At 43.8% G+C, this 27,520-nt stretch overlaps 1 protein-coding gene and 2 long non-coding RNA genes across 5 annotated transcripts; 2 read left to right on the forward strand and 1 right to left on the reverse strand.

Moving 5' to 3' along the window:
- Nucleotides 1-868: 868 nt before the first annotated feature.
- Nucleotides 869-8,860, reverse strand: LOC129634017 (uncharacterized). 2 transcript variants are annotated; one of them, XR_008705368.1, is made up of 3 exons: nt 8,721-8,860; nt 5,922-6,064; nt 869-1,048 (listed from the first exon to the last, which is right to left on the reverse strand). It is a non-coding gene; the product is annotated as an uncharacterized LOC129634017 (long non-coding RNA). The 2 variants fall into 2 exon arrangements; XR_008705369.1 differs by lacking the exon at nt 869-1,048 and adding an exon at nt 3,932-4,487.
- A 594-nt stretch (nt 8,861-9,454) lies between these two features.
- Nucleotides 9,455-26,391, forward strand: LOC129634018 (uncharacterized). 2 transcript variants are annotated; one of them, XR_008705370.1, is made up of 4 exons: nt 9,455-9,592; nt 16,513-16,574; nt 17,088-17,161; nt 24,705-26,391. It is a non-coding gene; the product is annotated as an uncharacterized LOC129634018 (long non-coding RNA). The 2 variants fall into 2 exon arrangements; XR_008705371.1 differs by lacking the exon at nt 24,705-26,391 and adding an exon at nt 21,892-22,304.
- Nucleotides 10,946-13,345, forward strand: FOXG1 (forkhead box G1). Its single transcript, XM_055555981.1, has one exon. It carries the CDS (start codon nt 10,946-10,948, stop codon nt 12,407-12,409), a length of 1,464 nt encoding a protein of 487 aa, XP_055411956.1. The 3' UTR covers nt 12,410-13,345.
- Nucleotides 26,392-27,520: the final 1,129 nt, after the last annotated feature.

A 27,520-nucleotide genomic window follows, 5' to 3' on the forward strand; every position in this document is an offset into this window, starting at 1 on the left:
CGGGTAGAAACGCATGCAGGGTAGTCGCGCGGCTGTGGACAGACAGCTCGCTGCTCGCTACCAAGCAGGGCACCCCCCTAACTTCAGTTTTCCTAGCCCCTCGCATCCGCTTAGCATCTCCTTTCCCCAAGATCTGCTTGAGAGCAGGCAAGATCCGGATGTAAGGCTGGCTTTCTCTGTGCGATGAGCCAGCCGATAGATGGGAGCCGCCAAAACTAAAATCCGAAATCGTCCCTGGTCCCTTCGGAGTCCATTCTCAAATTACTCTGCAAAATGTGGACGTTTCTCGAAACTCCAGGATTCAGTGTAAAGACCTGGGATTTCTCCTGGTTCGGCCTTCCCGGGCCACATGGGTGACCCCTCCAAACATGGTTTTCTCCCAACACCTTTACCTCAGAACTTCAAACAACTCATTTAGGAAAATCAAAGGACTCTTTGGGCTCGAGGGTTTGATTAGAAAAGAACCCGGGCCGCACAACTCCGCCTTTGCGGCGGGGAGGGGCGTGATGTGGACCGGGGAGAATTCGGGGGTAAAGGCCCCGCGGTGAACAACTGGCAGACAGGGGGACCCGGGTCCGGGCTGTGTAATTTCCCTAAGAACGCCCTTCAAAAAGCACTGGAATGTGGGGTCTCGGCATCAACTGTTGCCTTTTCAGACCTGAATTCAGGCTGCTCTGGACGAACTGTGGTCAAAAGTGGATTCTCTCTCCAGACCCCAATATTCCCTGATCTGCTTTCCCGGCGCGCTCTAGCGCTTTGCTGGAAGAGGATCGCGCTGCCAGAGACTAGGCGCTTCCGTCAATTGCACAGAGCAATTATTAAGAAAATATTATGACGATGTTGTAGGGTGGAAGGGGACTGAGGGGTGGGGGAGGGGGGAGTTAGTTTGGAGAGCAATTTGCAAAGGAATATTAACTTTGATTCCCGAGGTCACCGCCGGAAAACGGGCTGGCGTTGGCTGAACTGCATAGCTCTTCCTCTAGGTGGCGGCCGTTGGTACCCAACAACAGTTAGGCGGTGCTGACTCCAAACAGGATTAAGCTTCTTGCTGGTTAAAAATAATAATAGTAATAATATAGAGGTGTGGGGCTGTTTTTCCCTCTTTTGGATATTTATTTATTGCAGGGAAAAGTCATTGATTTTTCTAAGCAAACTGTGTTTCTCCTTCACTTGGTGGAAAATAAAAACTGTTTGAATAAATAAGTTATTTCTGAACATTTTGTTGTCAAAGTGTTAAATGTTCCCGTCATTTTTATTCAAACACTAACATGATTACAGCCAATTATATATTCACCAGTGTTCTTTATTTTAGAGTAATTGTACTTGTCACTAATAAAACAGAGGCATAATGGATCGCTACTGTTCTGGATTTTCAAGCAATTTTGTGTAATTTGATTGAATTATACATCTTATCTGCTACTTTTTTTATTTTTATATTTGGAGATCCTATTTTCTTGAAAATTGCAGCTCTATGCTTGTTTTGTTGTTTCACCAGTAACGTACACTTCGGTAACACTGATAAATAGAAAGAGTCCCTTTGAAATGTCGAAAATCAGCTGTTTCTTTTCCCACCGCCCCCCAACCCCCCCTCCCCGAAATTCGATGCAGGGAAGACCTGAACTCTGCGCTGCCAGGCTGTCTGAGCCAGTGGGTGCACGCTTACCCGAAAAGTCCAACGCCAGGACAAACTCTCCATTCACCTCAAACTAGATGCCTCCCTGCCTCTAGTCTTTGGGGTTTTGTCTCTTTCCTGTAATGATACTGTTGGGTGTCTGGGGCTTCAAACATGCCAAGACAAGCCGACCATGGGCTCAGTCCGTGTGCAATAAGTATCAAGGGAAAGAGTATATACAGCACCGTGGAAAGATAAACTGTATATATTACTCCAATTACACAACCCCCAAACGTCCTACCTACCCAACCATCCCCCAGCAATTACAACAATTATCTGTCTATTCGCCTATGTTCTTTTTAGGTTCAGATATACTTTAGAAAACCGAGATCAATAGTTTTTTGTTTTAAAGATAATTTCAACTAGATGATACAGGGTTGGGGGGAGGGTGACACATATACCCAGCGTTCACATATCTAAACAAATAAAGAAATAAACGTGACAGCAGACAGAAAAGAGTAGGATTTTAAGGGGCCATGTCTGCAACTAAAAGAGCAGAGACTATGCAATGCTTTTCCCAACAAATCTCTCCAGTTCCTAGCACACAACTAAACGCCCCTCTAGGAGCTGCAAACGCCAGTTGGAGCCAAAGACTCTGACAAGTGGCTGTGTATGACCCAATATTTATCAATAACAATAACAACAAAATCAAGTGAAACCTAGGCTGGGGATTTTGAACTGCTTCTAAAGCTGTGGCGTGGATATGCACGTGGGAGAAAAAAAAAAAGTCGCTGGAGATGAGTTGGCTCCATTTGTCCGCCCTGGGGAGCAATCCCGGGGCAAAATCCAGTGCTAATTGATCCCAACCAGCCACACTATCAGCTGAAATCTTTGAGAGGGACAAAGACAGAGGAGCGTGTGCTAAAGATACTCTAAGCATTTCTTCAAGTAAATCGCCGTGTGTAATCAATAGCATGTGGAGTATATATAAATAGGAAAAGACAGCCACTTCTAATCAATGGGGAAAACAGTGTTCACGCGTGACTCCAGACTTCTTTAAAATCTAGTGTCTCCTACCCTCCGATGGCTTTGCGGTCCGGACTTCGGATTTCTAGGAAAACCTGCGGGCCGCGTTCAGTGTTCCAAGCCGGAAAGCAGATACTCAGCTCAGCTAGGGGCTTTTCGTCTTCTGGGGTGTTTCCCCTAAGGCCAAAGGATAGGCTACCTAGGCGACGATCACAGCGCGGGGTGCCTCCCGCGGGCGGCCGCGGGGACTTGAGTTGGGACCGCTCGGGAGGGAGCCCCGCGCCCCTCAGCTCTGTCCAAGGCAGCAGCGCTCAGCGACCGCCTGCCAGCCTCAAGGCTGCTCTCCAAGGAGCCGGGCTTTCTCAGCGATCCCATTTCCCTGTGGCCTCATCTATCTTATCTAACAAGTTCACGCTCCAAGAGAAAAGAAAAGGGTGAGGGGAAAAAAAAAAAAGGAAAAGATCTTCACCGTGGTGATTCATAGTTCACACGCTCGCTCGGGAGCCAAACTTGCCGACCCGGCTTTCTTCTTGAACCGGTACTTTCTCTCCAGAGTGCTTAGGACAAGCCTAGAAGGAAGATACTAAACAAGAACCTATCTAGGATTGTTTTTAAAATAAGAGTGACCCCACCCCCCATCACCACCACTACCTTTTTTGTAGATTCTGAACCGGAAGAGTAGAGTTGTTTTGTTTGCACATGATAACGGTCACTTGTTCCTGACGCTATCCTGCATCTGCCTTACCCTGGCCGCTCCTCTCCTCCCTGCCTTCGCCTCCTTCGAAAGGGCCAGGGCCGGAGAGAAATAGGGTTATAACTGCTCTCCCCCATCACCCCTTCCATGTAACTGAATATTCAAGTTAACTTAAACCGGCTTTTAACCCTGAGCTGTGCTTTATACAAATAATAAGCTGAAAACCTTTAACTGGGCTCTTTTTTTTCCGCCTTCACTGTGGCAGATGACCTCTTAGCCCAAAAATATTGATCTGTATGCCTGCTTCCGGCATGATGTGCAAACACGAGACATCTGGGCTTAAAAGGTAACTCTAAGAGGGGAAAATCCGGAAATGAAACCTAAAAGCAAGTCTTCTAGGAGGATTGCGCTCGGCAGGCACGGGCGACAAAGGAGCGCGGGGCAGGCGCGCGGGTGCGGGCGGGGAGGAGCAGCGCGCAAGGCCAGGGAGCCAGTATTCCGCTTTGCTCCTCGCCGGTACCGTCGCCGTTACAGCCTCCAGGGGTTAGCGAGGGAGGCAGAAGATCGGGACTTTTTGCAAAACGTTGCTTCAACATACCTTCCACTGCTTCGAGCTGGAGGGGGAGGGGAAGACATACAGGAACTGCAGTTCGAGAGTGAGGAAGGCAGGTGGGTATGAGATAGACAAGAAGTAAAAACTGGCTCATGGGTTTGTCCACCTGGGTTTTTAGAAAGGAAGCGGATGTATTTGATAAGTAAATAGTATTCTTTGTCTCATATGACTTTTCAAATGCGAAGGGGGACTTGGGGATGGAGGGGTCTCCGCCTGCCTCCTGGCCTGCTCACCCCAGCGCAGGCAGTTTTCTCCCTCGTCATTCCTGCACAAGCCATCAGTGGGTTCGAGCATTGTCTAAAACATACTCATCTATCTTCTGTTTTGTTCGGTGCTCTTCGTGTACTTTTTAACTATTTAGAGTGACTGGTTTGGAGCCGACTGTCCTAATAACTGCCAGTAAGCCGCACCTTTTCATCTTTTCTCTCAACGACTGGAGTTTTGGGGGACCTTTGGAACGGTGCTTCAGAAAAGAGGAGACCCGATGCCCCACATTCTCTGATGAGTGCCGTTAGCATTCCCAAAGTAGATTATTTAGTCTCCTGTGGGAAATCAAAATGAAGCTCAAACTAATTAAAGAGAACAGTGAGGGGACAGTAAGGAGCTGGAACTCCAGGGGCTCAGCATTTTGAGGCCTGTAAGTTCTTCTTTCAGACTGCTATATGTTTATGAAGTCATTTCCCCCTCTTCTTTCAGTGCCCCACTGATGGAAAATCCAAGGTAGCATTGCCTTGTGTGCTGACTTTGGCCAACTCTCACTTCCTCCCTTTTCAGATAGACTCAAGGGTTAAAGCTAAGGACCCAACACTAGCTTCAGTCATTCCCGCTTATCATCACCCCTTCAACTCTTTGTCTTTGCCTTTCGCATTTCCTGACCCCTCTGAAGGATGGGCTGAGCCTCTTCCTAGGGCAACTAGAAGAAAAAAAGAAACTGGCCTCTCAGGGTGCGATTGCCCAAAAGGTGTGGGACTTATTCTCCCAATTGGATCAGATCAAAAAAAATGGAATAGGCCTGTGCTCAACACTAGCAGGACTCAACTCCCTCTGCAAATTGTCCACAATCAGAGATCCCAAGCACGCTGGCAAATAACGGGAAACAAGTAAGGGCTAGGGGGCATTTTATATTTAAAAGATCTGTGCAGTGTTCCACTGAAAGGTTGTTCAGAGAGACTTTTTGAAGGTCCTTCGACGTTAGGGTGGTGATATTTCCTTATGGATTTCTCCATACCTGGCTGTCTGCAGGGTTAGCAATGGGAAGAAGCTTCTCCGGAGTGTATTTTGTTGCAGGTCCCAAGATGATTCCTTTGGATGAGTACGTGCTTGCCTCCAGAGAGCTTGGAACCTCTCTGGCAGAGTCACAGAAACCTTCCTGGGGAGTCCCAGGGTCTCTATCCAGACCTCCTCTTGCTTCTCTTCTTTTTAATTTTTTTAACTTTGGACTTTCTCGCTTCCGAAGTGTTTCCCTAGCTTTTACAAGTTAAGCATCTCGACACTCAAATACAAGGCTCTCCCATGGATTTTTTTTTCTCGAGGTTCTCAAGCAAAATTGCCGGTGCCACAATGTTATGATGGAAGGATGCTGAAATGACAGGCCTAGTAGACACTTGTCTTAATCATCGGCTTCTTAATTTAGTTTTAGTGAGGGGAGTGTGTGTGTGTGTGTGTGTGTGTGTTGTACACGCGAGCGCATCTGCGCGCGCACATATGCGCGCCCCTGGGGATATTCAGGGTGCGCGCGCGCGCGCGCGCGCGCGCTCTAAGAGCAGCGGCTTGACAACCTGCAGCTCCCTAATGAGTGATGAGGCAGGGCTGCTGCACAAAAGTAACACTTCCCTGGTGTGAAGACCTCTCACTGAGAAGTTTAGTTCACTACTGTTCTCGCAAACCTAATCGTATAACCTGTAACCAAAACCCACAGAACAAGAATACAACACGCTAAAGAGTAACTTATAATCACTAAATGTTAGCACCATTACCTGCTGTTAGGAAGGGATTACAGACGAGTTGGCTTGAGCGAGAGCAGACCTCAATAGTCACGGGATCTCTGGAAATACCTGGATGTCTCCGTAAGGGTTCCGCTCACTCCCAAACGTCACCGGGCCAGAGACTCCCCTTGCATCTGCAGGAAGAGAGCTTTATCCAGAGCTTGGCGCTGGGCCTGCTCCAAGGACACCCTATCCAGGGAGCCCAGAGCAGGGTGGATTTTAGGCAAAGATGGCTCGCCCTCCTTTAACCAGCAGGTTAACAAGGGGGAAAGAAGCAAAGCACCGACCAAAGCGGGAAACAGGCCCTAAGGAAGACTCAGGGTAACCCCGCCAAATGGAAAAACCAAACGTGCTGCTCCCTGCAAGTTGGCTGTGGAGCCTTGACTATTTAATTAAAACTAGAGATGGAATAATCTAATTCATTTCCCAAGGAATTCTTCCCTTGGATCTGCTCACTCTTTACAAGGCCTGTCCTCATTTAGGGGGATGGGGGTGGGGGGGCAGACAGAGGAGAAGTTTACCACTATATATGCCAGAAAATTACATTTGCTCTAACTTAGGCTTTGACGTTAACACTGTACATTTATAGATCCATGTGTATGAGAGCTCAAGATTAAGCTGATGATGATACAATATTAAAGTGATAGAGAATTTTTTTCAGATCTGAGACCACCAGATGCCTTCTGTCTTCTGAAGGTAACACAGAGACTGCATGAGGTGGAAATACAGAGTTAGGGTCTCATGTGTTGAGGAAAGAGGCCTGAGGTGGATGTGGGCAGTCTTTCAAATCCAATTTGCACCCAAATTGGCCGGTAGGATATACAAAGCTCTATCCAGGGACTTTCAACTTGAACAATACTCTGTCCAAGAACCCCCTCCCCCTCCATTTCATGTAGTAGCAGTTCTAAAAAGAAGCCATTGCTGAGACAAATGTGGGCTGCTGAGTAAACAGTGCGTGTTTTGTTGAACAAGCCCATAGATTAATATAGATGTACATACATATATCATTCTATCTCATCATAAAGTCTAATTAAAATTATTAGAAGGAATTCAAGCTCACCCCCCCCACTTCAAATAACCTTTGTCATTGGGAACAATATATCTTTAATATGATTATATTAAACTATAATCTATTTATTCCTACCACAAATATCTTAAGACTTGCATCCATGCAACCCTTGAAATAATATAACACATTTTAAATCTGCATGCAAAACATTTTCCCAGTCAATATATGCTCCTGGCACATAAAATCAGATTAATCCGGCTCTCATTAGTAGACCCCAGTTTTTGCTATTTGAAAGTAAACAGAAGAAAAACTTATTTTCACCTGCTAAAATTTTATGCAGGATTACAAAACAATGAACACTCAGCTTCGACCTAAGAAACACCTTAAAACATTAAAAATTCATCAGTCAGTGCTAGTGTTGTATTCAAGGAATGCTCCTCCAGTTTGCTGCTGAGCTCGGATTTGAATAAAATGTCCAATGTTAACAAACAATACCCACGTTTGGCACTTTGTGTATTAAATTGATCAAACAGATTTTAGGAGGCACAATGCACAATTTGTACAGACCTGATTGAGTTAATATAATATCAGCAAATTTTACATCGAAATGATTCTGTTTCTTTTCTTTGTGTTTAAAACCAGCACAGATTACAAATTTTAATGATCTGAAAATGTTTGGTATACAAAATCATGCTTATTTCAGTATTAGCAAAAACACAAGAAATTTTTCAACACAAACACCCAGCTGTGTCTATTTTAAAAGCAGTTCAATGACAGCTTGCACTTATGAGCATGCAATCAGCTAATTTCGCTTTTTTTTTCTTCTGTGTTAATCAACACTTTCCTTCCTGCATATCAGAGTACAAATAGTATAGTTACTCCACATCAGTAAATGTTTACGTAACCTGTCCTTTCCCAAGAATCCGGTTACACCGAATCATTTCACGCTAGACCGACTACGAAAACGTACCGGGCCGTCCACCTCAGAGGGAGCCCTTGTGTGCCATTATAAGTGGTGATGAGGAGGGGGGCTTTGCGGGGCGGGGGGGCGGGGGGGGTGGAATGGGGAGGAGTAGGTGGAGGAATGGAGAGAGGGAGAGGAATAGAGGGAGTTGAGGGTGGGGGGAGTGAGGGGGAAGGAGGGGGAAGAGGGGAGGAGGCAGGAATGCGAGTTGAGGAAAAGTAGGAATAACAGGCTTGGGGCGGGGAGAAGGGTGGGAGGAGGAAAAGTGAGCCGAAAGAGGAAGGCCCACAGATCTCTCCAGCCGGGCCCGAAAAACCCATTAGCTCACCCGGCTCCGTAAAAAATACGAAGCTTAGAAGTCAAGAGTTTGGGGCCCTGTCACCATCAACGGAGATCGCTAGAACCTTTGAATTTCCCCACATGTAAATACAGTTTCAAGTAAGGAATTATGTAGACATAGGGGGAACCCACACACACACATATATACAGTGAATGGATAGTTGAGGTTAGTCGAATGTTCAAAGCTCCTTTATTGCCATTCCTCATAGATACATATTTTAAAATCATTAGCTATTTGTAATTGTCTCTTATTCCCTTCAGCATTTATTCTTTCTCATAATTTCAAGGTGGGGTGGGATGGGGAGAGTAGAAAAGCTGTCAACCTGAGTATTCATCAATTTCATTTTTTAATATTAGAACCGAACTTCTCACATCACAGACAAGCACCGCTTTTTTCTTCGTTTTTGTAAATAACCAAATCTGTCATAATTGAGAGTTTATCAAAGTGAAGAAAGGTTTACGTTCTATGATTATTTACCTTACAGAGGTAAAGGTGCTTTTCACGTATGCTGCTCCTCCACCTCCCTCTTCTCTCAGCCTTCATCCTCCGTAAAATGTGGTGTGTTTCGTGCCCATGTGGGATGAAACAGCCTTTGATCAGTGTGCTTCGCACCAAATTCCAATCCCTGGGAAATGCTGGGCCTTAGCCCTGCCCCTGGCCACGGGATCCCTTTAAAGCCCTCGAATCACAATCTCCCCACTCACTTCAACCCTCAACTGAACCTTCCAGTCCTAAAGCCCAAGAAGCTGGAATTGTGGGACGCACGTTCCCAAGGCTCCTGGGTGCCCTCCAGCAGCATTCAGGATGGGAAAGGGCTGGCTGAAGCATGAGGTTATTTCAGGATTAAGGCCCGCACAAATTAAAAACATTTGAGAAACGGAACGAAAAAGAAGAGTGAAAATAGGAAGGCTTAAAAAAAAAAAAAAAAACACCGGAAAGAAATAGACGCCCACCCTTTTTTTTCCCCCTTTCCAATGTCAACAAGCAAAATGAAAACATTTCCAGGGTGATCGCTCAGGGCTACTCGCTTCCAATTCGGATTAGAAGCTGAGAAGACGCTGGAGCGGCGAGAAGAAAACGGCACCGAGTCGCCCAGAGCGTGAGCGAAGGTCAGGAGCGGGAGAGAAGGGAAGGAAGAGACGCACAGACAGAGCATGTGTTACCTGGTTTATTTCGAGATTGTTTGGTATTGTTTTCTCTCTGAGCACCCCTTATTTCGGAAGGCCATCATAGGCGCCCACCACTGAGCCGCCCTCGCCCGCCGCCGCCGCAGCGCCGGGAGCCCCAGGCCCGGCTTCCCGGCGGCGCCCGACCTCCGAGCTCGCCGCCGCCCGAGCCGCAGGAACCGAGTAAGTAACCCCTGTTGGGCCCCGCGCTCGCCAGCCCACTTCCTCCTCATCTCTTCTTTTCCAAACCTCTCCCGGACCCTCCTCCCTCAAGGTTTAGGACACCACCCCCACCCCCAACCCCGAGGTGGGCCTTTCCTCCCCGACCTTCCGAAGCCTCGTAGGAGCTTTACCTACGACACGCACGGTTTTCCTACGGGCTCAGAAATGCCGGACCCGGGCCTGCAAGGCCGACCCCGCGGAGTAGTGCCTTGCCTCTTCCTCCTCCATTTCCTGCCCTCTCCCTGCACTCCCACTTCTTCTCTCCGCCGCCGCCGCCACCGCCCCCGCTTTTAAAAATAAAATTGGATACAAACTTTAATCAATAAGGACAAATATTGACGCTCAAACGAAAATGACTCAGTATAGTGAGAAGGAAGCCGAAAATGGGAGAGATCTACCCTAAGAGGGAGATTTCGGTTGAGCAGACCCGCGGGGTGGCAGGGGTGAAGTGGAGGTAGTCGGGGGGGGCGGGGGAGGAGGGGGCGCAGAGAAGGGCCGCGGCGCAGCGTGCTCCCGCCGGAGTATCCCTACGCGGCTCCGCGCGGCCGCGAGGCCCAGAGCCGGCGGAAAGGGGGAGGCGAGCGCCCGAGGGGGCGGGAGCCGGCGGGCAGGCGGGCGGGCGGGCGGACGGGCGGGGCGGGGCGGGGCGGGGCGGGGGTGGGTGGGCCCGGGCCCGCCGATTGGTCGACGGCGGGAGAGACGCTCCCGCACGCCGCCAGCTCTGATTGGCCCAGCGGTAGGAAAGGTTAAACCAAAAATTTTTTTACAGCCCTAGTGTGCGCCTGTAGCTCGGAAAATTAATTGTGGCTATAGCCGCCGCGATCGCTGTCTCCCCAGCCTCGCCGCGGCCGCTCCGGGACGCGCCCGCCCGCCGCCCGGCTCTCCCCCCCTTTGGGCTGCTGCTGCTGCTGCTGCTGTGACTGCTGCTGCGAGAGGAGGAGGAGGAGGAAGCAGCAGAGGGGGGGGGAGCGGGGGGGGTGGGGGGGAGACCAAGAAGTAGAGTTGGGAGCGAGGGAGCTTCACCCCCGGGGCGGTGGTGGTTTTTTTTTTTTCTTCTTCTTTCTTTCTTTTTTTCTTTTCCTTTTTTTTTTTTTTTCTTCTAATTCCTGAGGGGTGGTTGCTGCTTTTGCTACATGACTTGCCAGCGCCGGAGCCTGCGGTCCAACTGCGCTGCTGCCGGAGCGCTCAGTGCCGCCGCCGCCGCCCGCGCCCCCCTCGGCACCCACCGGTCGCCGCCGCCCGCTGCGCCGCTGCCCGGCTCCCGCGCCGCCGCCGCCACCGCCACCGTCGCCGTTTCCCCCCGACGACTGGGTGATGCTGGACATGGGAGATAGGAAAGAGGTGAAAATGATCCCCAAGTCCTCGTTTAGCATCAACAGCCTGGTGCCAGAGGCGGTCCAGAACGACAACCACCACGCAAGCCACGGCCACCACAACAGCCACCACCCCCAGCATCACCATCACCACCACCACCATCATCACCACCCGCCGCCGCCCGCCCCGCAACCGCCACCGCAGCAGCAGCCTCCGCCGCCGCCGCCGCCGCCGCCCCAGGCACCGCAGCCACCCCAGGCGCGGGGCGCCCCGGCCGCCGACGACGACAAGGGCCCACAGCAGCTGCTGCTCCCGCCGCCGCCGCCCCCGGCCGCCGCCCTGGACGGGGCCAAAGCGGACGGGCTGGGCGGCAAGGGCGAGCCGGGCGGCGGCCCTGGGGAGCTGGCGCCCGTCGGGCCGGACGAGAAGGAAAAGGGCGCCGGCGCCGGGGGGGAGGAGAAGAAGGGGGCGGGCGAGGGCGGCAAGGACGGGGAGGGGGGCAAGGAGGGCGAGAAGAAGAACGGCAAGTACGAGAAGCCGCCGTTCAGCTACAACGCGCTCATCATGATGGCCATCCGGCAGAGCCCGGAGAAGCGGCTGACGCTCAACGGCATCTACGAGTTCATCATGAAGAACTTCCCCTACTACCGCGAGAACAAGCAGGGTTGGCAGAACTCCATCCGCCACAACCTGTCCCTCAACAAGTGCTTCGTGAAGGTGCCGCGTCACTACGACGACCCGGGCAAGGGCAACTACTGGATGCTGGACCCGTCGAGCGACGACGTGTTCATCGGCGGCACCACAGGCAAGCTGCGGCGCCGCTCCACCACGTCGCGGGCCAAGCTGGCCTTCAAGCGCGGGGCGCGCCTCACCTCCACCGGCCTCACCTTCATGGACCGCGCCGGCTCCCTCTACTGGCCCATGTCTCCCTTCCTGTCCCTGCACCACCCCCGCGCCAGCAGCACTTTGAGTTACAACGGCACCACGTCGGCCTACCCCAGCCACCCCATGCCCTACAGCTCCGTGTTGACTCAGAACTCGCTGGGCAACAACCACTCCTTCTCCACGGCCAACGGGCTGAGCGTGGACCGGCTGGTCAACGGGGAGATCCCCTACGCCACGCATCACCTCACGGCCGCCGCGCTCGCCGCCTCGGTGCCCTGCGGCCTGTCGGTGCCCTGCTCCGGGACCTACTCCCTCAACCCCTGTTCGGTCAACCTGCTCGCGGGCCAGACCAGTTACTTTTTCCCCCACGTCCCGCACCCGTCAATGACTTCGCAGAGCAGCACGTCCATGAGCGCCCGGGCCGCGTCTTCGTCCACGTCTCCGCAGGCCCCCTCGACCCTGCCCTGTGAGTCTTTAAGACCCTCTTTGCCAAGTTTCACCACGGGACTGTCCGGGGGACTGTCTGATTATTTCACACATCAAAATCAGGGGTCTTCTTCCAACCCTTTAATACATTAACATCCCTGGGACCAGACTGTAAGTGAACGTTTTACACACATTTGCATTGTAAATGATAATTAAAAAAATAAGTCCAGGTATTTTTTATTAAGCCCCCCCCCATTTCTGTACGTTTGTTCAGTCTTTAGGGTTGTTTATTATTCTAACAAGGTGTGGAGTGTCAGCGAGGTGCAATGTGGGGAGAATACATTGTAGAATATAAGGTTTGGAAGTCAAAATTATAGTAGAATGTGTATCTAAATAGTGACTGCTTTGCCATTTTCATTCAAACCTGACAAGTCTATCCTTAAGAGCCGCCAGATTTCCATGTGTGCAGTATTATAAATTATCATGGATCTTTATGGTGGATGCAGACCTTGAGAACAACCTAAATTATGGGGAGAGTTTTAAAATGTTAAACTGTAATTTGTATTTAAGAAGCATTCGTAGTAGAGGTGCCCAAGAAATTATTTTGGCCATTTATTGTTTTGTCCTTTTCTTTAAAAAGCTGTTTTTGTTTTTGTTTTTTTTTTTTTGTTTACTTTTAGACCAAAGATTGGGTTCTAGAAAATGCACTTGGTATACTAAGTATTTAAAAAAAAAAAAAAAAAAGGAAAGTTGTTTCAGTTGGCAGCACTGCCCATTCAAATGAATCGGAAGGGGACAAAATTAATGATTGCCTTCAGTTTGTGTTGTGTATATTTTGATGTATGTGGTCACTAACAGGTCACTTTTATTTTTTCTAAATGTAGTGAAATGTTAATACCTATTGTACTTATAGGTAAACCTTGCAAATATGTAACCTGTGTTGCGCAGATGCCGCATAAATTTGAGTGATTGTTAATGTTGTCTTAAAATTTCTTGATTGTGATACTGTGGTCATATGCCCGTGTTTGTCACTTACAAAAATGTTTACTATGAACACACAGAAATAAAAAAATAGGCTAAATTCATATATATCTTGATACTTTTGTCTCTTTTATTAAGTAGAACTAATTTTTAAAAGATCATTAAAGTTCTAGGGAATTCAAAGGCTTTTTCAGCCAACTGAAATTTAAACTGCTCCTTTCATTTGAACTGAGACTTTTCAAATGAAAATGATATTTCTTCCATTGTGGAGTCAAATTTTACAAGGAGCAGGCTATTTAATAAATGCTAGCTTTAAACAAAATACAGGCTTTTCAGCTGATATCTTTAAGTTTCTGTAGATATACAGCAAAAAGAGATTATTTAATTTTATGTGCATAGCTATTTACCTTGTGTTTATTTTCAAATCAGTTGATAGAATGCTTTTTATATATTTTGTTTGAGGTATCTTGTTTATAGCACTTGGCAAATTATAAATAAATATATGTATATGGTTAGATAGAAGTGAATATAATGCACACATATGTAATATATATAGACACACAGAGCCCTTCAGTTCAGGTACAATTTGCGCTATGAATGCTGCAAATATTTTTGTTTAAATATTTGTATTTATACTTTCTAAGTCAGCATTTATTTTTGTGGCTGTTTACCCACAATGAAAGAGTTCTAATAAAGATGTGCTGAAGTTGCAATATAGATTTTGCTGAAGTGATCACCTGTTGTAATGACTTGCAGATCAATGTTTATATTTTATTTTTAAATTATAACAATTTAAAGCTCCAGATGTTCAGAAGAAGTAAAATGCCTCTCTCTCCTTTTCTTTCATTTTTACATTATAGAGGTATTTCTTGATTCCCTTTTAAATATGTCTGTGTAGTTTTATCTAGAAATTTGTCCTCTTGCTTAGTCATAATTTTGTTTTAACTTGCAGTATACATATGCATGCACATATATGCATATAGATATAAATCTGAAGCAAAATGAAAACATTTTCTTGAGTTGTTTCAGCAGTCCAATTGCTGTGACTCCAGAAAATAATTAGTAAACCTAACTAAAAGGTTTAGTAACTAATTGGATCCTGTGGTGAGTCTGTGGAGGACAAGTTGTTCATTTGTTACAATTGTATAGTCTGAAATGTGTTCTGCAGTAATGCAATAAGCTGGATACTTCTTACAAAGGACCCAGTGAAAAATAATCTGTCCCCAAGATGTTATCGGCAAACACTTAGAGAGTCTGTCAGGAAAAAAACAAAACAAAAAAACACCTAGGCGAGAAGCAGGCTGACTGAAACAGATTTGAAATACAACTATAGAATAGTTAATATTGGAATATGGGAATGGGTGGCCTGTGGAATGGAGAGATAGAGGAAGAGATAGCTAGAGGGAAGAAAGGGAAAGAGGATCTTGAACCTTAAAAAAAAAAAAAAAAAAAAAAGTCTGCTACCAAAAAGAAAGAATGAATGAGGGAGAGGAGAGAGAGATCTAAGAAAGACAGAATAAGGCCAGGAAAAAATTAAAAGAGCTGGAACCAAATATACACAAATGGGGAAAGAACTAAAATAGACCAAGACAGCTAGTTTAATTATCTCCTTTAAGCAGACAGGACAAGGTTCTATTTTCTTAGTATGAGAGCATTTTCACCAGAGGTCCAAGTTTCTTGAAATTTAACAGTTCTTTAGGATGAAGCATGAAAGAAAATTCCACAAATAAATTGTTTTAGAAGCCAAATGTATGACTGATAATAAAAATAGTTATAGCGTCCAAGTGAATGAAGTTAGGCAAAGGAAATTCCTATTACACATTTGTGATCCAAAACAGCTCAAAGACAAGCATGTGTTTAGACTGGAAAAGGTGATGATGTATTGTTTGCTTTCACCATGGGTTTTATTTGTAGAATAAGAATGTACTGGGACTGAAGAAATATAGTCTTTTGCCTATCAAAAGCTACAAAGACAGTTGGACTCACATTGAGGTAAAGGGACATATGTAGAAAAGACAGATTTCCCCCATAAGTATTTTTTTCTGGCCATATTAAATAACTTATTTCTGATTGTTTATTTGCATGATCAAGAAATAGAATTCCAGTGGCAAATTTAATGTTCTGAAATCAAAAGTAAAATCGACTTCTTTGAATTGATTAGCAACTAAGGACTGGAGTAGAAAAGTTCTATACGTGTCCAAGTTACATATACAACTGATATGATTAGAAGTAAGACTAGTTTGTTTAATATGCATACTAGATACTAAGGGGGATATACAGAGAGAAAGAACTTTGTGAAGGCCTCCTGAAGCCCAATGTGAACATTTCATTTATCTCAATGAGTCCTATCGTCCCTCAAACTATCATCTTCAAAAACATACAGAAATCTAGCATGGCATTTAATAGATTTTTTTTGCAACAAATTGGTTGTAACATTGTGTTGATATTTGTTATCTTCAACCTTTGCCAGTTAAAATTAACTTATGCTGGAAAAACATTTTGAAACTTTTTGAAGCTTTTCTTCTTTTATACTTATAACTGTTTTTAATGAGATGAAGGTTGCTCTTTTTGAGATTTTGGAACTATAAGTGCTTAGTGATCATAACTTATTTGACATCTCAAATTGCAATTTCTTTCCAGGTATATTTTGTCTGCTACAAGTTAATACAAATTATTAATATATAAAACATTGAGAAAGTGACTTACTTAAGCTAGAGCAGTGAAAAGATTCTTCCAAATGTTTCTTCAACTTGTTTCAAAATTGGAAATTACTGGAATATGAAGCCTGGAACTAACAAGATTTAATACAAATATCTATGCTTATGGAAGATTTCATGTGGTTTCTATGAATCGCATCAAATTGAGGGTAGAGAGATAAAAAAGAAAATGAGACTTGTAGTGTTTGAGTTAATTATGTATATTTAAATTGGTGGTTATTTCACCCAAGTAGGTGGAGAAATCCAAAATATTTAGAGCTCTAAATATATAAATACGGTTTTTAAAAGTCTGTTTTCTACAACATCGTTGAAGAACTTGCATGCAATGAAGTAATTTTGCTTTTGAGAAATTAATTTTATGAATAGCTAAATTGGCTGGTTGTGTTTGGGACTCAATGCCTGTTTGAGAAATAGGCTAACAAAGGGTGAAGGTGAAGACCATTAGAGGTTTTAGAAAGGGGCTGAGACGGGTTGCTGGGGTTGTGTAACTGTGCCTAGAGGGCGGGGTTCCTGTACATTCCTACTTCACCAGATAACCTGCCCCCAACACTACTCCAGCTTCTGCCAGACAGATGGGACTCTCCAGCATGAAAATCTGCGCATCCATTCCAACAAGTAGGGTAGGTGAAACTGAAATTAAAATTCCCCCTTCTTCCCCCGCCCCTACTTGAGGCCAGATCCTGGAGATGACAGAAAGAATAGGGGGTCATCTAGATTCTCCTTTTCGCGCATACACGTCTGCATTCTCCCTAAGAGCTTCCAACCTGTAAGAGTTCAAAGGCGCTATCTTTCACAGTACTTCATTCTTGATTTCCTTTTGCGCGCTTTTTTTTTTTTTTTAAAAAAGCTTTCTTTTCCCATCCCAATCATTCTCCCTTCTCTACCCTCCCTCCAGAGTCTCCCCTCCCCCCTACCCCCCCCCGCCCCCCCCCAACCACCAGCAGTTAAAATAATCCACCTCTTGGTTTTCGGCCCCCAAACCGACCTTTTCTCCACTCCAGCGGTCAGTTCACCGGGACCTTTTCCTAAGGATGTAGGCCAAGGTGGCTCATGGGAATATATGATGTAGTGTTATATTTTGAGTCTCTTTTCTGCCTTCCAATTTCTATCTTTTTTTCCCCCCTCCATCCAAGACTGTGCCTGATGTTGCCCGAAGGATGCCGAAGAAAAAGACTTCAGGACTGGAAGCGCTCTTACCCCAAGATCGGTAAGTGAAAGTGCTTTACCGGGATGTGGGTGGCGGGGTAGCTGTGCCCGACCGGCTGATTTTGACAAAGGCTCAAACTGAGACTTTGAGGTCCAGGACTAAAGTACTCTTAAAACAAACAAACAAACAAACAAAAAACACTTTTTTTTTTTTTCCTTAGAGGGCGCGCTATCAGAAGTAGCTGAAAGAATGCATGATTTTTTTCCCCCTCGGCGGCAGAGAGTCACGGTGGATCCCTAAGTAAAAAGGGTGTAGACATGGAAAAAAGGGATGGTGAGGAAAGGAGAAGAATTTATACGGAGCCAGGGTAGTGCGAGACTGAACTAGGTTCCAAAGGGCAAAGTAATTTATTTCATGGAAAAGGATTTCTGAGTCTTAAACTGCAAGAAGACACTAAGGAGACTTAAGGTTCAAACCTGTATAAATGTATTTGCTCCTCCTATTTGAGACAAAGGTTCTTGTTCGAGAGCCAAGGGCTTGCTTCGTTCTAAAGTTTTCTTTTTCCTTTTCTTTCTTTCTTTTTATTTCTTGGTGGGATGTCCCTCCTCCCCCTATTTTCACACCAACATTGCCCACCTCCCCCAGAGCTGGCCCTCCGCTCCCAGCTCCTTGGCCTGGGTCGGGCGAGGGTCCCTGCCGGCTTTAGCGGCGTTGCTCCAGGTAGAGTCGCGGGTGGGAGGCTCTCTTTCCCTTATTCGAAGGAATAAGGAAATGAGCACCGTTCTGGGCTTGACTTTGTCCCTGCTGGGAATATCTCAGTTCCCGGCTTTGGGATCTCAGGCTAATAATTGATTCTTAATGCACACTTTGGAGACGGCGGTGTAAGCTCGAGAGCCAGGGTATCCCGAGAGTGGCTGCGGGCGCGCGAGACAGGTTGAGTCGGCCCGAAGCGAGTTTGGAGCCCTCGCCGAGGTTTCCCGTAGCCTTTCTGGCGCCTCGGGGACTTCAGCACGATGGCGGAACTTGAGGTCCTTGTGGCAGGGACCCGGCAGCGTGGTTTTCTCGGATTTTGGAATTGTGTAGAAACGTGATTTTGGCGGCCGAGTCGCGGCGGCGGTGGCGGCGCGGTGGACAGGCGCTCCCGGGACGCTGCGGCAGAGATGCCAGCAGAGGGGAAGCCGGGCGCTGCGCAGGGAGCAGCAAGGTGAGGGCGCTCTTGCCCAGGACAAAGCGGAGCTTGGAGTTTGATAGCTCGACACCGGCTGATGCCAGATAAATTGACTCCAGAAGCTTGGTCGACGCGCTTCCCCACCTTTTCCCTTTCTTCTTCTTCTTCCGTGTTCTCCACCCGCCCTCTTCCCCTTCAAAGTTGTTTCTTTTTGTTTACCTGGTGCGGTTTCAGATCTTAGCACTTGCTAGTTGATAGAACTGTTTTCTCTGTAGTAGAAACCTTTTCTCCTTTCCACTGTCTACTCTTCCATTTCGCTTTCTACCCTGTGTTTCTTTTCTGCCCAAACCTGTGGTCCGAAGTGAAGTGTTCTTACAGGAAGAGGTACCCTTTGGGGTAGGAATTCCCTCAACACTTTTAAAGGTGTCCCTGGGCCAGGGAAAGGGAGGCAGGGGGTTAGGTGGGCAGAGCATCCTGCCTGTGCCAGGGGGATTCTCAGCAGTGATCTTTAGCTTTGAAAAGAAAGAACCATGAAGAATGGAGCTCAACATTTCCGACTGTTCCCTCCCCGTCTTCCATAAGACTCAATTTCTATGACTCAACCCCATCCTCACCTTGCCCTTTATCAAAACTTGAGGTAGACAGAAATTCCAGAATTGTTGAGATCAGGAAAAGACATTTAAAATAGCCAGTAATTCTCAAAATTATGCTTGTGAGAGAGAGGAGATAGGATGTCCCATGTCCTTTTCATGGTGTGTTGCCCGAGGCATATAAATCTCAGCCCTCCTCTTGGGCCCTGCGGAAAAGCTGCAAGGGAGGAAAGCACATTGCACACTGCAAGATTTAGGGATTATTATCCAAATGAGAGAGATTGTTCAACTGCCAGACATGTGTGGGATATTCAGTTTCGATTTAGGTTGAATTTTTTTACACAGCACTCCTCAAATTGGGGCCATCTTCCTCAGTTGTATTCCCCTTTTCTTCTCCTCATATCGTCTAATCCTTTTAATCAGAATGTATTTAAGGTGCAAACCTATCTAGCTCCGGGTCTGGAAGGCAAGGCGTTGTTGATTCTGTTGACTGAGCAGGAAAACTAAAAACTGTAGTGGGGTTAGAGATAAACTGAGTTATCTCTCAGTTCTTTCATTTTCTCATTGCTCTGAAATTTAATGACCTGATCATTGTTGTTTGAAGTTAAATTATCTGTTAAATTAGCTCTAAACAATAACTGGTGATATTTTCCTTTTGGGTTCAGTTGCCCTTGCATCCTGTTTCCTGGATGGAAAGGAGAGGAGTCAAAGAGAACGTTTGGTCACATAATTATATAAAGATAATAAAAGTGGATATTTATGTGCTAGTGATATCATACAAGGAAAAAAATCACTTTCAAAGAAGCTGAATTTCATAAATAAGAAAAAATTTGAGGCCTGTGTTTCAGAAGGACCACACTAATTCAGGGATGAATGTAAATAAGCATCTTTGTTGATTAAGAAAAAAATGTGAACACCATATTTTCATTACAGAACCTAAATACTCAAACTCATCATACACCGGTACTTGCTAATTTAAATTAATTCTGCCCTCCAGGGATAAATATTCTCAAAAAGGAAATTTAACTTTAAGCAAAATCTGAAATGTTTCAGATGTGAATTTCTAGAAATCCAAAGTATATTTATTTCTTTGAGACAGACACTTGTTTGTTTTGCAATCACTTTATGAAACAATTTTGGAATAACGCAGATGCTCTTCCCCCCTTCCTTGTTTCAGACTGCTTGCATATGCAGGCATAGGCATAAGAACTCCCAGGGTATATTGAGGAAATAACATTTTTACTCTTTTAACAAAAGGCCCAAAGAACCTATAAAGCCAAAGGTACCATAGTAGTTTAAAAAAATCTTTAAAACTAATGAGCACTTTGTATGTCTTTTACCCATTAAAATGTGCTGAATGAATAATTAGAGGCTATAATGAAGGTTGAAAATTCAGAACATGAATAAGATGGCAATTTTATTATTTAATACTTTTATAATTTTTATAATTAATGATGTAATTTTAAGTTTGGCAAAGCTTTGTTAGAAAAAATAGAGCACTCCTCCCACCCCATCAAATATACTCTAGAAGGAATAAGGTAGAATCAGGTAGAAGTGGGAACAGGGCTTGTTTATTTATTTATTTTCAGTAGTAGTAATTGTAGTAGTAGTAGTAGCAGCAGTGGAGCTGAAAAATATACTTTTAATTATACATTGGGAGCTCTGATTGCAGCTGGAAGACTAAAATCGATCATTCCTGCATCGATGGTGTGGTCTATTACTGCATTGATTTGTGTTTATTTATGCAGACTTTCAGTTATTTACTTACATATTTCAGCATCTGCCTCTTGATTATTATCGCAGGTTGGTTTTAATGAAAGAGCTTATATAGGAAACACATTTGACAGATCAGTTTTAAGTAAACTTGGTAGTGAATTATGGCAATCCAAAGATTTTATGAAATTACTTATTCATACTTACTTTTTAGCAATTAGGAATCTGTCTCTGATTAAAATCTCACACTACTCAAAAGCTTCCATTCTTCTCTTCAAACATTGTGCTTGTTTTTATAAAACAGGAAAACAGATGATTATATAATGTTAGGTGTGATAGAATGAAACTGATGAATTAGGTTTTTTTTTTTTTCCGTTGACATGACTAGGTTACTCTCATGACAATAAAGTGACCATTGGGTTTACTAATGGTATTGAAAATCAAGGAGCAATGGATTTTGAATATGGAAGTGGCAATGTTTTAAAACATCTATCACCTCTAGAGTATGCCAGGGGTATGCTGAAACAGGATATTCTCAGGTTCTTCGGTACATATTAAATGCATATATTCTATTATTTAGTGTATGTCTACAATTATACCTTATGAAGATTGGCATTTCTCTTGAACTAAAAGCTCACATGTGAATGTTATGCATCAAAGTTGATTTGAACAAATAGGACAACTAAAGGCCAAGGGGTGTGACTTTCATATGTAAAAGGCAGTACTCTAGAAGGAATAAAGTAGAATCAGGTAGAAGGGACAGCAGGCCTTGTTTTCTTTATGGGAGATTGAGATGCATGTGCTTCTCTTGTCATTACAAAATGTTGAGAGATGACTTGGAAATGGGGGGGAACAGTGGCCAGATTCATCGAGGGCAATTTGCTTCTGACTTTACAGATCTTTTATTGCAGTCTGGAGGATCAATTTTTCCTTACTAATAATTTGGAATTCATCTACCAAATACGGTTAATAGTTCTCTTCGTTTCTTACGCTTCCCCCTTTCTCTGGTATCCGCGAAGAATATAGAGAAAAATTAATCGAATTCTTTCTTAAGAAGGAAAGGGCCTTGAGACATGGAATTAACTCTCCTCACCCTGGTGAGTTTTCCTGAAACTACTTATCCTCAGCATCGGTGTTCTGAGAGGTGGAGCCTCGCAGTCAGGCGGCTGCAGGCAGAAGGTGGGCGAGCCCTGGGACCTTAAGCTTTGTGGAAGGTTGAAAGGAGGAGCAGAGGGAGAGCTTTGAGGTTTGTTTGTCTATTTATATTTTTCTGTCCCGTGCCAAGCCCTTGAAATTAACACAGAGATATGGCCCTTTAGGACCAAGCACTCAGCATTCTTTCGAGACTGAGATTCCTGAGCATCAGATGAACCGGACTTAGAGCTAAGGCGTCACCCCAACCCCCCCGACTCCGCCCCCCCGCCTTCCTACGCACGCACCAGCTCGTCCTCACGTGCGTCGGGGTAGTGGACAGTGTTGACTTGAATTGCTCTCGCTCGCTCCAAGCCTTTCCTGTGAATGAACCCGAAAACACTCGACAGGTCGTGAATAATCGTTTTAATGAGTGTGCAAAGCGTGCGACGGGGTGCACCGAGCTGTCGGGTTAAACAAACAACTTGTACCCTGACCAAATCCGATTGTTAAAGTGCAAAGTGATGTCAGTACCATTTCCATTGCCCTTCAGAAAACCACAGATCTGACACGCGGGAGTCCAATTTTCCCCATTAAAGAAAAATAACAATATTTTCCAACCGTGTATGTGATCTTCTTTAATATTAACCTGAGCCAAACAAAATCTCATTTGGGAATCAGAGAAGTAGTTGTGTCACTGCCTCAAAAACAAATCAAAAAGGAGAAAACAAGAAAGAAATCAGAACAAATCTAAAAAACATAACATTTCTTTTTTATAGCTCACACATCATTGCTGATCAATATTGTAAAAATCTTACACACACACACAGCAGCTCAGTATTGGCAAAAATCAAGTTAACTGCATCTAAACAACTGGGATCGATCATTTGGTCCTGTATTAAAATAGAACTACCAACCTGTAAAGACTTTTTTCTATTGAAAATCTAATGGAAATATTTGCTGTTATACATTAGCCTGTGAAGGAATGAAGGGCTAAGTAGTTCTCACATTTATGCTTTCAAGGAAAACAGTTTGGAGAAAAGTAATGTTAAAGGAACCCTGATGGGCCACCACCATCTAAAACAATAACAAAAAGCACAGTGAGCTCCACAAATCACACTCTCCCCTCTTTTTGCACAACTGTACTGGGGAAATATTTTTGTTTCTTTCATGTCTAGTAAAAAGATCTACTTATTTAGAATTAGCCACATGTGCTTCTTTACTTGATCATTCTTTTACCTTCTTTCACAATTCCAAACATCAACTGCCACATGACGACTAAGAAAATAAAACCTCAAAAGATTATTTTAAAAAATTCTTTTTATGTATCTTCTCTAAAAATTTTGTGCAGAAATGTGTGAAGTGTTACCCTTGCCAGCACCTCATATACATTCACAAATCAAACAAAATGGCCCAGATGCTTGGAAATCAGTGTTATCAGTTCCAAATAACTAGCTCCTTCAACTCAGTAACAATATAGGGAGATTAAGGTTTATATTTTCATTGGAATAAGTATTACAGATTACATGTTTTTCTTCTAAGACTGAAAACATATCATGTCCCGCAGTCTGAAGTTTATTCATCCTCTTATAATTGTAGTCAGCTTGTAGGAATAAAATGTTAGGAATATTGTACATTTGAATATAGGAGCTCAGCAGCATTTGCTCACTAAACTGCTATTGCATAGGTGGTTATCTATGTATCTGTCTTTCTGACCATCTATTTCACATACAAATATGTCCATATACAACCAACTGTAATTAGGTGGATTAACCCATCTGAAACATATAACTGAGGTATCTGGCGGAATAAGCAGTCTCATGTGGAAGCCGTTGTTATGGTTGCTAGTTTTTATACATCTCTGTCAATTTAGCACCAACTGGATAAATGGAAGGTACTGAAATTCAGTTTCCATCATCAAAACTTGGAAAAGACAACCAGTAGGTTAGGACAGTGTTTTTGTTGATTTTGACTGCTATCTGGTGAATGTCTGTATCAGAATATCAATTCAGAATAGCCTTTAATTACTAGGAAATTTGACAAAAATGACTGTCAAAAATTAGGGGCTTGCATTTTTATTGTTTTAAGTATTTTTGGACATACAACAGACTGTGCAGTTATTACCTAAACAGATTTCTTCTCTGTAGGCTGACTGAGTTGAGGAATTTTAGGAGTCCCTGAAAGAGCCGAATCCATTTCTGTTTTAGATTCACAAACAGCAAAGCTAGAGGGTGCGTCTGTTTTTGTGTGTATATATGTAGTTAAAGAACTGCACTATCAAAACATTAATTATATTTGAAAGATAGCAGAGAGCTTGTTGTGCAGAGAATTGCATTATTGAATTTATATTCCATGGAATGTGTCTGTGGAGAGGGCTGAAATTGTATACCTGTCTTATATGATGCACCCTCTTCAGTGAGATGTGTAATAAGAGCAAAGAGATGAAGCAGGTAAACTTAGAGAGGAGAGATCTTAGGTATTTGGATGGTCCTAAGCAGAAGGAATTCACGTGCAAATGCAAATGACTGAAGAACAAACCTGGGGTCTTTGTTCTCTGTCAACAAAAACAAATGTATTTTTTCCCCTTTATCAAGCAAATCACAGTGATCTTAGCTGAATTTGGAGCACGTTGTGGGGAGAGAGAGAGACTAAGTGGCTAAGAATATTCCAATTACCATAGTTCTGATCCCCAAGTCCTGTTTATTTCACAGCTGCCAAATTTTATATCCAAAATTTAGATTCTCTTCCTCCCAAATCCTACATTGGTATGAATCATCACTGATCATTTTTAGTTTTTGGCTTAATTACTAGTTTTCAGCTTTAAATTACCAATAAACTAATTAATCTGACTAATCTTTCTAAACTTCTGTTGAGTAGTATAATAGCAGCAACAACAACAATAACAAAAACTGCAGCAATAATGACAAAAATAAAATGTTAATAATAATAATACAAACAATAATAGCATAAACAATTTTAAAATATTTTTTCTGGCCAACAGGATGAAGACGGAATCTATTTCAGTCTGAAATTTGTGTTTCATGGCTGCAGTTGGACATTCCTCTGATTTCTTTTATCACTGGTTAGATGGATGATCTGTTCCTGCCCAACTTGTATTCTAACTGACTCCCCTGGTCTAACATGGTGGATCTTTTTAGTGTCACTGAGTACTTTTGTGTCCCCTCTTCACTGCTATGGGCATGTCCCCCTTGGACACTATTGCCAAATAAATCAACCCAGGACTGGCCTGGAAGCAGAGACAGGTGAAGGGATTCTTGAGTAGAAGGACCTGGTACCTTCTGGCTGGAGCTCTTCTGGTGAATGGTCAAGTTGTCATATTTGGGACTCACATTCACAAAGCTAAGAAGTTTGAGAAGGGCATAGGAACTAAGGTTCCATGAATCAAAAGAGAATTCTGGCCCTAAGTAACTCAGGTCATTGGGTGACACAAAAATTAGAAATTAGGGCCTCCAGGATGAGCTCTGATTTCTTTAGAAATGGAGGGATGCAAAGAGGACAGTAAAGTGGAGGGAGTAGAAGTAGCGGGAGGAAGGAGACCAGGTGGAAGATGTTAGTACCTGGTGATAATCTAGCTGGTAAAGTTGACCCATCTGTTTAGGAGGAGGGAGACGTGCTTTTATCAGTTGTAAACCTGTCAAGGTTTATTGTTCCAGGTACAAGAACAGCCACCAGTTCCTGAGATGAGGCTGGAAGGAATCTGCCACTGAGTTTGTATCTGCAGGCATCTAACTCTCCTCTCAGCCCAAAGTTCTCCCCATGTCCTGAGCCCCCTATGCACCCCACCCCCAAGAAAAAGGAAATGAAAGAAAATAAAAAGGGGATAGCGAGAGAATTAAGACTCAGTGTTTGTCAGGCAGATGTTGGGGTCAAAGCAGGTTGTTTGGGTAACTGCTTTCATTTTGGAGGGGAACGAAGAAAGCTGGTTAGAAGAGGACGGGCCGTTGTGGGAGAGGAGAGCAAAAAATAAGAGAAATTCCTTGGCAGCCCAGCAGAAGGAATTTGGGTAGGACCAAATGGAAAAGAACTTTAGCAACAGAAGGACAGTTTAAAAGGAAAGAAGGGTGATCGTAAGATGTGTTTGCATTGTTCTGTTTTCCTGCAAATTAGTGTAGCCTTGAAAACATGAGAAAAGATCTTCATGCCTTCTTAAAACACAATTACAAAAAGAAAGGCATACTATCAATAGCCAGTTTTGTCTTCAAGAAAAGTCTTTTCTTTAGATATTATCATATACGGACAATCCATAACTAAACCAAATGGTAGTTGAAGAAAGGGAGGGAAAAAAAGGGACGCAACTCCCCTGCTGGTCTTACGTATAGTGCATCTATCTCCTCACCTTTCACAGCAGGGAGGTTGAAGGATCTTTTTTCATTTCTATCTAGTCTTTTCACTTAAAAAAGTATGAAAATATTACAGTTCATGAGACTGTTTCTCACGAAAGAGCAGAGAATGAGCAGCTTTCATTTTTAGGGATAAATTCACTGAGGTGATGCTCAGTTTGCTGCAGGAGAAAGACAACTTTGGTTGCAACTGTATATCGCTCTGCTTTTCAGTGGCACCCCCCAAGACCTTCTCTGTGCACTGATAATAACTAATAACTACTAAGTTCTTCACTCTTCTGGAAGTACAACTCTGCAATGTGAAATCAAACTGGAGCTTTCCATATAAAATCCAACTCTAATTAAAACATTTAATGGAAAATATTCTCAGTTATTGTGATTGTTTTTATTCATTTGAATTCTTCCTTGATTAAAAGACAACTATCGTTTGTTTCAATCAGAAAATTAAAAGAAACCAACAACGTCAGTAAAAGTAGCCCTCAATCCTGTTATGTACATTCCCAAAGTATGGCTTTTACGAATTTATTTTCAAACAATTAGGTTTTAGTTGTACATATCTGAGAACCTGAGTCATTGGAGACATGCCTAACTAAAATAAACTAAATTAATACATTTATAATGGGAATATTTGACAGTAAAGAAACAATAAAAGCAGACATTTCAAAAAGTAGTAAAAGTTATGCAGACACTCACCTGCACTGTTTATGCACCCATTTAACAAAATTAGTAGGCTTCTATAACCCAGTATCTTAAAAACATCATTAGCCAACAAATATAAATGCGTATGCACATATTCCATTCGTACTATGCTGAATATAGTTTAAACATGTACACTTTAGAAACTAAGAACTAAACATATTAGTATTTCTAACTTTTAACCACCAAGAATTGGTGTTTGTGATTTGTAAACACTGAAGGAAAGCCAGAACCATGACATTCTGCTTAGACTGTACTGTGAAGCAAATATAGGCTTCTTTCTGTTCAGGGTATGCAGGAGTGAGGAACTTAGCAGTGAGTGGAGTTAAGATCTATTTATGTTTTCAGTAAATGAAGATGTAGTCATTTCATTCTTTAAACATTCATATTCTATTAAATAAAAGAAATATATACAGTTTCAAAGACAAGAGAGGTAAGCCCGAATAAAACTATTATATCACAGAAAAGGAATGGTTTCAAATGATGCTAACATTTTTTCCAACAAAGAATTTTTCAAGGCAGATACAGGTAGATCTATTGCACAAGTGACACAATAAATATTTTTAAAATGGGCTGTGGGGGGTGTTTAATGAATTGACACTCTGAATATTTATGAGTAATACTCTTTTGAAGAAGGTTGTGTGACTATCACACTCCATAAAAATGGAGGATGGGGTGAAGTTTTGAGAGTAGAAATGTCCAAGCATCCTAACTATTACTAACGGTGGGCGGGTGTGACCTGTGTACAAAAGGAAAGAAT

This window comes from Bubalus kerabau, chromosome 19, assembly GCF_029407905.1.
Source record: "Bubalus kerabau isolate K-KA32 ecotype Philippines breed swamp buffalo chromosome 19, PCC_UOA_SB_1v2, whole genome shotgun sequence".
Taxonomy (NCBI): Eukaryota; Metazoa; Chordata; class Mammalia; order Artiodactyla; family Bovidae; genus Bubalus; species Bubalus kerabau.